The sequence below is a fragment of the Cynocephalus volans genome, chromosome 2, assembly GCF_027409185.1.
Source record: "Cynocephalus volans isolate mCynVol1 chromosome 2, mCynVol1.pri, whole genome shotgun sequence".
In the NCBI taxonomy this organism is placed as follows: Eukaryota; Metazoa; Chordata; class Mammalia; order Dermoptera; family Cynocephalidae; genus Cynocephalus; species Cynocephalus volans.
The window spans coordinates 108,504,378-108,517,427 of NC_084461.1; the positions used below are offsets into that span (position 1 = coordinate 108,504,378).

At 32.2% G+C, this 13,050-nt stretch overlaps 1 protein-coding gene across 6 annotated transcripts in view; it reads right to left on the reverse strand.

Moving 5' to 3' along the window:
• The window catches only part of CEP120 (centrosomal protein 120), a 74,178-nt gene that overhangs the window by 13,946 nt on the left and 47,182 nt on the right, over nucleotides 1–13,050 (reverse strand). For all 6 annotated transcript variants that reach the window (XM_063086809.1, XM_063086812.1, XM_063086811.1 and 3 more), the window contains one exon: nucleotides 10,855–10,953. In XM_063086809.1, coding sequence (XP_062942879.1) covers nucleotides 10,855–10,953 — 99 coding nt within the window. The remainder of the gene's footprint in view (nucleotides 1–10,854; nucleotides 10,954–13,050) is intronic.

Consider the following 13,050-nt stretch of genomic DNA (forward strand, 5'->3'; position numbering starts at 1 on the left):
AGTAACCACATACTCTTTTCCAAAGATAATTACTACCCTAATTCTAACATCACAAATAAGTTTTGACTGCTTTGAACTTTACTTAAAATTGTACGGCATATATTATTTTGTGTCTAGCTTCCTTCAACATTGTTTTTGTGATTCACTCATGTTGTTTGGTGTAGTTATCATTCACATTATATCATTCCACTGAATGAATATACAATTTATTCATTCCACTGCTGAAGGATATTTGGGCAGTTTCCAGTTTTGTATTATAAATAAAGCTGATGTGAAGATTATTACACATGCCTTTTGGCACACATTTGTATGCATTTCTATTGGATACATACACATATGATTCAAACTGCTAAGTTAGAGGGTATAAGAATTTCAGTATTAGTACTTGTTGCCAAACAGTATGCAAAGTAGTCACACCAATTTATACTTCCATGTGAATGATCCAGTGCTCCATATTCTTTCTAACACTTCGTGATATCAATTTTTCTCATTTCAACCATTCTGACAGGTTATGTAGTGGTATCTCATTACTATTTTATTTTGCATTTTTCAAAGATTAATGAGCTTGAACACATTTTAATATTTTTAATGGTGTTTGGATATCTTTGTTTATAAAGTTCTTATTCAAACATTTGGCACTTAATTTTTCATCTTTATTATTGATATTTATATGTACTGGGTAAGTCCTTTGTCAGTTATATAAATTGCAATTATTTTCCACTAGTCTTGCCTTATCCCTCCTTTAATGATGTTTTTGACGAGCAGAAGTCCTTAATTTAAATATAGGCCAAATTTTTCCATCTATTCCTTTTTGGTTAGTGCTCTTTATGTCCTATTTAGGAAATTTTTTGCCTGCCTCAGTCATGAAGATATTCTTTTATGTTACCCTCTTGAAGCTTCATTTAGATCAATAATTCATATGGTTTTGTGTATGGTGTGAGATCAAAATTGATTTTTCCCCCATCTGGAGCTCCAACTGACCCAGTAACATTTACGGAAAACACCATTTTCCCCCATCACTTGGCAGTTATCACCTTTGTCATACATCATCTCTATCCATATATGTATGTATTTGTTTCTGGATGCTCTAAACTGATTTATTTCCCTATCCTTGCATTATCACTACACTGTCTTAATTACTGTAACTCTTGTAACAATAAGTTTTGATATTTGATAGTATAAGTCTTCTACTTTTGGCTGTTCGTCAAAATTATTTTAACTATTCTTGGCTCCTGCATTTTCATATAAATCTGAATTTCCAGGGCTAAAAATAAAAGTCTACTGGGATTTGATTAAAATTGTACTCAATCTACAGATCAATTTGGCCAAAACCAATGTGTCTTTACAATATTGATCCTTCAATCAATGAACATGGTTTACCTCTCCAATAACTTAGGTCCTCTATAATTCTGTTTGATAATACTTCATAGTTCTTTATATGCTAAGCCTAATATCATTCCTTCAATATAGTTCTAGGTATTTGATTTTAGATGCTACTGCAAGTGGCAGTTTTTAAATCTTCATTTTTCTAATTGTCTGTAGTAGAGAAATAAAATTAATTTTACACATTGACTTTGTTTCTAGAGAACTTGCTAAACTCACTCATTTCTATTTTTTTATTTTAACTTCTCAATATACATTGTACTTGGTTTTTGTGTCCCTTTACCCATTCCTCTTTTCTTCCTCCCTCTCCCCCCTCCACATCATATCTGTTCATTTGTCTTAACAAGTTCAAGGAATTGTTGCGATTAATTTGTCTCCCTCCCCCCAACCCTTTATTTGTTCATATATTTATTTGTTTTAGCTCCCACAAATAAGTGAGAACATGTGGTATTTCTCTTTCTGTGTCTGACTTGTTTCACTTAATATAATTTTCTCTCAGTCCATCCATGTTGTTGTGAATGGTAGTATTTCATTCTTTTTTATAGCAAATAAACTCACTCATTTCTAATAGGTCACGTACAGATAGATAATTTTTGGCTTTCTAAGTACATCAGTGTCATCTACAAATAATGGCGTTTTTATTTTTTCCTTTCTAATTATTTTTTTTTTCTTGCCCTATTATACTGGCTAGAACATCTGTAGTAAAATGTTGATAAGAAATGGTGGATAAATCTTTCTCTCATTCCTGATAACAGGAAAATAAATTTATTATTTTGAGAAAGTTTTTTGTAAATTTTATGTAAATACTTTTACTAGATTAAGAAACTTCTGCTGTATTCTTAGTTTTCTAAGTATTATCATGAATGGGTATTGACTTTTTCTGCATCTACTGATATATGATTTTTTTTCTCCTTTATTCTCAGGTCATAAATAACTAACCTGGCATTTGTTTAATAAACTTGGCTGTGATGCTTACAAGCATCACATAAGACTGATTGACCAGTTAACTTTGTTCTCATAATGTCCTGTCACATTTTAGGATCCAGGTTATGCTGATCTCATTTTTTTAAAAAGTGGGAAGTGTTCTCTCTTCCTACTTTCTGAAATAATTTGTGTACAATTAGTGTTATTTCTTTCTAAGATGTATGCTAAAACTCAAATGAAGCCATCTGGACCTGAAGCCTTCTTTATGTGTAGGTTTTTCATTACAGATTCAACTTCTCTAACAGCTATAAGACTACTTCTATTTTCTATTTCTTGTCCATTTTGTAAATTGTTTCTCAAATTCACATAAAATTGTTCCTATCTTCCTCTTATCTCTTTAAATGTCTGTGGGATCTGTACAGCTGTCCCTTTTTATTCCTGATATTGGTAGTTAGTGTGTATTCTCTTTTTGTCCTCAAACACTCTTCCTGAGTGGGAGGGTTCCTTTCAAAGACAAAACTTTTGACTTTGTTGATTTTTATTGCATTTCCCCCCATAATCAACAAATACTGTTATTGTTGTTTTTCTACATTTACATTATCAGGCAAATTTATATTTAGCCTGATAACTAATTTCCATTGCACTTTATTCTCCTGCATTTCAGAGCTTTCATTTGAAATCATTTTCCTTCTACCTGAAGAACCTCACTAAATATTTCTTTTACTTCAGGTTTGCAATGACAAATTCTCTCCCAATTTTTGTTAGCTTGAAAAGTTTTATGTCACTTCCCTTTAAGAAAAACATTTTTACTGGGTACAGAATTTTAGGTTGGCAATTATTTTCTTTAGTACTTTAGAGATATTATTACACTGTCTTATGAATTCCCTTACTTTTGTTAAAAAGTCATCTGTCAGTCTTATCGTTGCTTCTTTGAAAGCAATATGCCCCAATCCATACCCTGCCCCCCTCCAAAAGCTTTAAGATTTTAACTTTTTGTCAATTTTACTACGTGCATCTAGTTATGGTTTACTTTGTGCTTATCCTGCTTGGAGTTCATAGGTATTTTTGAATCTACGAATTGATATCTCCTTGGCTTTTGGAAAATTCTCAGTCAGTATCTCTTCAAATATTGCTTTCTCCCAATTCTCTCTCTTCTCCTGAGGGGCCTCTAACTACACATAAAGTACTCTCATATACTTTATTCGATATGTTGCTTATGTCCTTTGATATATTTTCTATCTTTTTCTCCTCTCTGTTTCAGTTGTATATTTTTTATTGACTTATCTTCCAGTTCATACATTCTTGCTTCTGCTGTGTCTAATTTGCTGTTAACCCATCTACTAAATTCTTAAATTTACTAGTAATACTTTATAGTTTCAGATATTCTAGGATTCAAAAGATTCTACTTCTCTAATATAGTTCTCCATCATATCGTCTATTTTCTAGAGCACAGTCATTGTTGTATTTCAAACTTCTTCTCTGATGACTCCAAAACCCAGATTACCTGTTGAATCATTTCTATTGAGCAAAAGACATAAACAGGCATTCCACAGATAAAGAAATTAAGTGGCCAATAAACATATAAAAAGATGCTCAAAGTCATTAATAATGGGAATGAAAATCTAAGCCACAAAATGATACTATTTCAGACCCACCAAACTGAAAAACTTAAGATATTTGATAATAGCCAAGTGTTGGCAATGATGTGAAAAAAAAGAACAATTATACACTACTACTGAAAACTGTAAATTTGTTCAACCACTTTAGAAAATAATCAGGCAATATATTTAGTAAAGCTGAAGAAGTGAACATACCCTAGTACCAGAAATTCCACTTTTAGATATAAACACTAGAGAAACTCTTGCATGTACAAATCCATTCAGTGTTGTCTTACTACAAGAAAACCTGAAAAAAACTCCTATCTACTGAAAGAAGTCTGGATAAATAAACTGTGGTATATTCATAGAAAATTATTCCAAGTACATGAAGGGTTAAAAACATATAAAACTAAGCAATGTTGTCTGCAGATATATTTTTAATATATCTCATGTTACAAAATTATAAAGAAAAGCACAGGAATAATAAATACCAAATTCAGGATAGTAGCTAACTTTGGAGAGGAAGGAGAAGATGCAATTGTAAAAGGTACACAGAGAAACATTCATAATGCTGTTCTTAAACTAGCTGGTGGGTGGGAGGGTACAAAATCTTATCTTTGTAATGTATGTTTCATTTAAAAAGTAGTTATTTAAAAAGAAAGGAAAAAATATCTGGTTAAAAATATACCAAATTGTTATGTCTGGCTGAGGAAGGGATGAGATTGCTGGTGATTTTTATGTTCTATGTTATATAGTGCTACAAATTCTGCGTTTCTTTTTAACAATGAGCAAGTATGACTGCAAGCAGGAAAAAAGGAATAAAAGTTGATTATTCAGCTTTAGGTTACTTTGTAAAACTAACTTTTTAATAAAACTTGAAACATTTTTATTCTAAAACATATAAGAAATTCCTCTAAGTGCCTTAATTTTTTAATCAAGTATACAGCATTAATAATAATCACACACACAAATTAGAGGCTTGTGAAAGAAATCCTCTCTACTGCCAGGTGCTCTGGGTTAAAGTCTCCTCAATCAAGTGAGTATAATCTTTATTTTGCCTTGGCTGCCTATAAATCCAGAGAGGAGATGTAAACATACATACACTAGACTAAACAGCGGCTAAAAAGTGGCCACTACTTACTCTCCCACTCACACATACCATGTAAGTCTGTGGGAAAAAACTTAAAACTAAGCTAAGGAACTCAAGTAAAGTTTTCTGAAAATAACCCAGAGCTGACAAGTCAGTAGGAGGGCCTGGATGGTTTCAAGACACAGTTTTTAACCAAGACTTGGACCTCCAACTGTTTTCTTAAACAAAGATTTACATCCCATCCTTGGCTAAATTACTTATAAATTAATCAAATTAATTACTCTGAGTGGATAAGCAGGAGGCTGGACAAGATAGTGCTGATGTCAGCCAATGAAGTCTGTGTTGTTTTAACTAAATATATCAGCTTAGTTTTAAACAGATCTACTGTGCACAAATATGGTAAGGGACTCACATCCTACCCAAAATCTTAGTTCTGTTTTCTGTCCTGGGAAACATACCTAGTTTTAATATATCTGACATAATAAAAATGTTAAATTTTCTACAACCATAAATTCATACTTAATAATAATGATTCATTTATTTTTAAAAAGCAGTGGCTTTAATTCTGCTTACATAACTATATTCTAAGATGTCAAAAAATATTAAGTAAACATGTTATCATTTAGAACACAAGGAGTAAACCAGACAGTCTCAACTCGGGTATTTGTAGACCATTTAATACAAGTATTTGTTTTGGTTTTAAATATTTCTATAGTATATTTTCATGGAGAAGGGAAAAAGGGAACTAAATTACCACTTAAATATCTAACATGTAGAATTTTTAACTTTGTCCCAAGATACCAAACCCAAAACGTAAGGGTATCATTTCCTTGTTGTCTAAATTAGGACTCATTGTATGTTATACTTATTTATATTTTACAGCTGTTGCCTTCCCAGTTACCAAAGAACAAAAAAGCTTACAACTTGGAACACAGACATTTATGGTTTTGAGTAAAAAGAAAGTATTTTTTCCTTAATAATTAGAAGGTTATGATTTTTTAATTCACAAATTGACTATACTAGGTCACATCTGAGTAATGGAAATCTCTGTTTAAACATTCTTTTGGCAATGGGCACCAAGCATTAGATATTATTTCCAAGCTTTACCAGCTGGGCTTTGTCATTAACATTTATTAACAATCTAAGATATGGCTTTCACCGTCTAATCCGTACTACACAAATGTTTTGTATGGCTCTCTAGAGGGTTTTGATGTGACAAATTACTGGCAGAGATTATTGCCCCATGGCTATTCACCAGAGGCGATGTAAAATTAACATGGTACTAATCCAATTTAAACAAGAAGTTGCACAATCTTCTGAACAAAAGCAGACAGACGATTCCAATTTTATATTCCAATACAATAAATGTGTTTTTAATAAAAAGTTTAATGAAAAAATTTTGAAGTAATTTTCACACATATGAAATGTGCCAATTTGATGAAGTTATTAATTTTAATCTCCCAAAAACAATTAGTGGCAAAGCACAATTCACTATGGTATCCCAACCAAGGTCTATTACTTTTCTTCTTAAAGTGCTGCATCTCAGTGTGGTTTGCAGAACATCAATAATTCCTAGTGACCTTGAAATTTGTTTACAGTGTTGTTTCTAAAGCAGAAAGTTTGTGGGATAAGGGAGAAAAACGGTCTACAATAAGAAAGCAATAAACATCACTGCACTCAAAGAATGAGACTATTTTATTTTCTTTCATGGAGTAGAAGTTTTGGAGTCATACCACTAATTTAATACTAGGGGAGAAGCAAAGGGGAGAGATTGGATAACCGGCATAAAGAATAAGTATGATTTGTAACAATGAATATGCTAATAAAAGATAAAAAATAAAAATAAAATTACAAAAATACTATGATTTCTTTCCTTTTCTTTATACACTTATAGTAACTCAAGAGAAAGAAGGCATGTGAACTTTTGTGACATCCTCTTTTGTTAGGATTAAAGAGCTAAAATTACTTTGTCAATGGTTTTGGGGCAAGAGGGTAGAAAGTACATAGGAAGAAGAGATAAATAGAAGATGGATTAAAGAAAGATTTAGAAGGGAGTGAAAGTGTATGAGGGTGCAGGTGTTAGGAAGAAGAGGTTCTTGGGTGGAAGCCCTTCATAATGAATCTCCTTTCAAAGAAGACTACCTACCTCAGTATTCCAGTGTGAAACTAAAAAAGAGCCATGAATTTGGGAGTCTATTAAGAAGATTATTTATTTATATTTTTAAAACTACCTCAAGTGATAAAAACTTAAAAAAAAAATGTAATCTATAACATACACACATGAACATGACTTAAAATCAGTTAATAAGCAAAAAATTCTTGCATGGATATTTCTTAATAAGAAACATGTCAATTATAATGAAATTATGTTTCAACAGTTTATTAATAATTACTCATTTCTCCAAAGGAAAAATCCTAACCAACAGCTAAACTACTCCATCTCTTCAACTGATTTTGGTAACACCTACATTAGTCTCTTATTGTTCACTACTCAATTTCTTTGATGGCAGTCACTATCTTTGACTTCTTCCCTATGGACTATTTTAAAACTTGATATGATTTCACATATAATAGAGTTATTTGAAGCATTTTTTCTTTGAAATGTTTCTCTCTTAGCTTTGAGTGAAAAATACAGTGATAACCCAGTTATCTTCTTGTTTTTCTAATACCTGCTGATTTTATTTGCATTTCTTACCACCCTGCTATGTCCTTGTTAAATATCAAATAGTCCTCCCACCGACTGAACTTTAAGTTCCAGATGGGAGACGACTGCTATATCCACAGCATCTACCACTGTGCAAGCTGCACAGTAGGCTCTGAATAAGTACTTGTTGAATGAATGAAAGAATGAACACATGAACTAACTATAGATGTTCCTTCAGACTCAATATACTCACATCCCTTTATACCCAAACCCTAGGAAGTTAACCTTCTGACACTCTTGATTATCTGCACATTCAGCCCTTACATGATTTTTCCATCTGTATAATTTCCTGCAGAACATCTATTAAAACTATCATCCAAATACAAAGTATTGTTATTACTCAAACTATATCCTATCCCACTTCCCCACTGTTATCACTGTGTAACAACATCGCCCTGTTCTCCACATTTAAATTTTTTAAAGTATTACTGGTGTCTACCATTTCTTTGAATAGTTAATCAGTCACACAGCCCACTAGTATTTGTTCTGTTTATCAATATCTGAAGCTACCATCCAATTAGATTCCCAATGACTACAGGCAAAAATACTACAAAACAGCTTTATGGCTCATCTCCTTTTAACAAGTTACCATTTATTGAGCGTATACTATGTATCAAGCACTGTATTAAATGCTTTACAGACCATTTAATTCTCAGAATAATCTGTGAGAAAAAATTTCTCTCATAAATGAGGAGACTAATCAAGGAAGTTAAATTACCAAAGTCACAGAGGTAGTAAGAGGTAGAGCCAAGACAGAAGCTCTCTTGAGTTCCAGGCCATGTTCTTAACTACCACGTATACTGCTTCTGATAGGATTTGTATACTGTTACTTTTAACAACTATTCTCATCACATTATTTCCTTGCCCTCAATTGCACAAGGACTCTACCTTGTTATACTATCAGCATCCTAAATATCTTAGCATCATGACTATATTAGCTTCTTCTCTCTCAAAGTCACTTTAATTTTTATTATGAGAGCTGGTCTCTCTCTCACAGTCAGTGATGCCATTTTCCTTGCTAGGATATGCCAACTCATGACTACTTCTGCCTTAATATTCTTGTCAGAAATCCCTGTCTTCCATGGCTCATTTTTTTCTCCTTGAAAGTCTTTCATCCCTTGGCTTCTATGGACTGAAACCATAATATTATAAAAGGGAAAGAGCCTGAGCCTGGACTCTGGTCAAATGATTTCAATCCTAGCTCTACCACTTAGTACCTGTGTGATCTGCAACTTAACTTCCTTAAGTCTCAGTTACTTCACCTATAAAATCCCTGCTACACAGGGATCTTTGTTAGGATTAAATGAAAAGATCTAAAGGGCTCTTAGCAAAGCACCTGGCACACAGAAGGCCTTCAATAAATACTAACTGCTCTATCAGCATCATTATAATTATCTTCACTCTTTCTCTCTAGCTTCTATTTCCTTCATTAGCTTTCCTTCTTTCTTCTTAAACGTAAGAATTCCAAATTCTGTCTGGCACAACTTCAAATACCACCTCTGCAAAGGATTCCTTCACCTGTTTTTAAGCTGAATCATCCTCCCAACAATAGATACATATTTCTAACTGCTTGCTGAATTTCTGTAAAAATTAAAATGTCCAAATTTGTAAATCCTGTCTCCTTCCCACGCTCCAATCAGCTTCTTACTCCAAAACTGGAAACTGTCTTTCCAGACACTAAGGATTGAGCCTTTGGCATCATCTTTAACAAGAATCTTCTGTTGCATTTCTATTGCTATCACATAAGTTACCGTCTCAAATGGGCCTTCCTCTGTTTTACAAGAACAGATTATGCTTTCCCACTTCATGCCTTTTTGGTATGATCATGGTCTTCATTATATTTATTAGTCTAAATCACAACCAATTTCTCTATTAAAATCCTAACTACCCATCTCCAGAGGTCCATTTCAAATACCTCCTCTTCATGGCACCTTTCCTAAGTCCTATTAAATAGATACATTTCCTTTCCTGAGTATTCGGTATGATTCCCATCAGGGATCTTACTATTAGGCAGTAAATGTTGTTTTTATAGCTGTTTCTTCCTTACTACTAAATCACAAGCTCCCTGAAAGACCTATGTCTTACTTATATCTGTACACCTAAGACAATGCCCTGAATACAGAAGGCCCTCAGTACTATACATAATGTCTACTCTTAGTCCTGTCAACATTCATATACTACAATCACTTGGTATAATATTATTTTATACTTATTGATATCATTTTTAATGTTTATAATCTCAACTCATCTACAAACTATGTAAGAGTAAACTGTCTACTACTTTTTAATTCTCATGCAGTCTGGTAATACTTTCTGAAGATGGTAAGCATTTAACATAATACCAGAAAGACGTTTAATAGCATTTGATCGTTATGAAAAATACAGGCTTGGAAGACCTTATGTGCCAAATTTTATTTAGAATAAAACTGATATATTAAAGAAAAGCAAATTTAGAATAAAATAACCATTACCGATCCTTAAAAGTATTCAGGTCAAGTAGATTAGATTCAAAATAAAATCTTGTTCATATTTTATTTGATCTTAATCATTTGAAGAAATTATACCCAAAATTAACATTAATTTCTCATGAAGCTAAAAGCATTTGTTGTCTAGTAACAGGAAGGAAAAAAATGTAACCTAAGAAGAATTCAGGAAACTACTATCAAGGTTTTAAAACTCTTAAATTTATGCAAAAATCCTTCATGATCACTTTTCTTAATTAAATTATTGTGTCTTGCAAGGAATAACATTTAAGATATATTCTTAAATTTGAGGAAATGTTCAATTTAAGACATCCTTAATTCCCTTCCCGCCTTCAGAAGGTAATCCCAACGGAAAGAATAATACTAAGGAGGAAAAGAGTGGTTGTTTTATAGAAATAAGTGTTCGTAGAAATAAAAGAAAGTATTCCCTATCTCTTTTGGGGAAGAGGATAGTTGGTAATTAAAATAAGAACGAAAAAGCTAAAAGTTTCAGTTTTTAACTACAAAAAAGGAGGGTCTTGCATATAACACATAAAAAAAGCCACTAATCTCAAAAAATAGTATTGGAGATTCAAATGTAGACATCTGAACATAACAAATATTGCCAAACATGCAAACTTATAAAGAAACAAAGGAAAATGACATAAAAAGAATAAGCTATAAACTTCATACCTGTTTAAGTCTGGCAAGTTCTTTCAAAGCTCTTCCCCACTGCTGCTTGTAATGTAGTTTAGACTTAGTTGCAGATTCCAACTTTCTTTCGAGTTCAACCTAACAGTGATTAAAATCATATCAAGTGAAACACTATACCACTGTGTACAATCACTGAAAGATAATATATACAAAGAGTCTGGCTTAAGAAAAGAGTTTATATAGCGTAACATACGACATCATCTAAAACTGTTACATAATTTACTATAAATATTATGGCACATGAACATTTTCTTGTTTAAAATATAGTCTTATTTTTATGGCCTAACAGCCTATACTAAAAAGAACTGAATTAGTCTTAACTTCCAGACAGTTACTATAAATGTATTTAAACATGTATATCACATAAAGATCATAGAGTGAAAAATACACTCATTTTTTTACAAAAAGCAGTTCTGACTGTTAACATTCCAATTTAGCTGGCACTCTAAATCTTAGAAACCACATTTTCCTTCTGGAGGCATATCATTACGTGGAATTTTGTCTTGAAGAGAGCTAGTAGAGATACTTTTATAACTATTTTTTTTTTTTTTTGGCAAAATGTGGAACACTGAAAACAGTGAAATGTTTTAGCAGAAAGCAGTTTACTAAGAGAACAAAGTCAAAAATATTTTAAGAATGTTAAAATAAACTCGAGTAAGAAAAACGATGTTCCTTAATAACACACAACCTTTATTTTCTATTTGTCCTCAAATATATAAAGAAAAACACTAAATTGATTCAATTAAAAATATGGCTATTATACTTGCAGCAGGCAATCTGTTGTACATGAACCAAAGCCAACTTGGTTATGTTTTGGAATGCACTCACTCAGTGTTTCAAACCAAGTACCAAACAAATTCATGAAGCCAACAGACAGTTTTACTATTAAGTGATAATGTAATAATCTGCTTGAATTACATTAAAACACTATTACTCTAAACTGGTCTAATTTTTTTTATGTCAAGTCTAGTTTTTCCCAAACATAGAGCTCCTAATATTTTACAGGAAAATAAAAACGAAGACACTGTCCAAAAATTCAAAGTTCAGAAAACTCATATGAAAATAAAAGTAAAAGCATATTGCCAAATTCCCTTCACAAAACACCAGAGCATTCTCTGCAATGATATATGACTACATGGAGTCAAGGTCTTTTCTGCTTTACAAATCCCTAGTGCTAGGATTTAAATGTGTTGACATTTCACAACTAGACTCAAGCATCTTAAATTGAATAATACACTGCTGAGATTATCAAAAATAATCTCTTCCACTTATGCCCCTAAGATTTATACATATTACTTGGTAATTTAACAACAGGCCATACCCAGAAGAATAGAAAAAATCTTTTTATAGCTGTGAGATAAAAAGGCAATATTCAGTTATAAAAGCAATTATATCCATGGGTCCTGGAAAAGTCTAATATCCTGGATGTACCCAAGAATGAAGGTTAAGACAATGATGAACCTAGAAGGATTACTAATACCCAGTGGACCAGCTACATCAGAAAAAAAAACTGTCTGGGCATGCTATATCAGTTTTGCCATAATTATTAAAATAATTCACTTTGTATAGTTATTCACACTAATTTAAAACATATGTATAGTTATACATATAATTTCTTTATTCTTAAATAAAAAACCTGTAGCTAGCAAATCTGAAACATAAACTTTATTCTTTTAATTCATTCCTATCACCAAATGAATGGTTCCTAACTTTTATTTTTTAAAGAATATAGATGCCTCTGCGATTCTAAAGAAATACACAGACCTGATTCCAAAAAAAATGCTCACAACCAAAATTTTGATATAATTTCAGGGCATTCAAAGACCTTGAGTTAAAAGGTCATATTGTAAGTAGATCTGAGACTTCTGGAAGCCTTTGCACTTGTATTTTCATTTAGGTTTTCCTGGTCCATGACATGAGGTAATGTACCATATGCCAAATTATATGGGAAAGGAAAATTCAGCTCAAGACCTAGTGTCAATTCAGAAGTTGGTGAAGACAAAAACAGACTAGCATTCACTGGTTCCCAATTTCCCTTTTTCTACAATCAATATACCCACAATTCTGGTTCTCTACTAGAGGTATGCCATTGTCGTCTCTAATCCCCTATTCCCAGGTCTAACATGTTATTAGGAACTATAGATTTCTCCTTTGAAATATTTTCAAATTTTAATC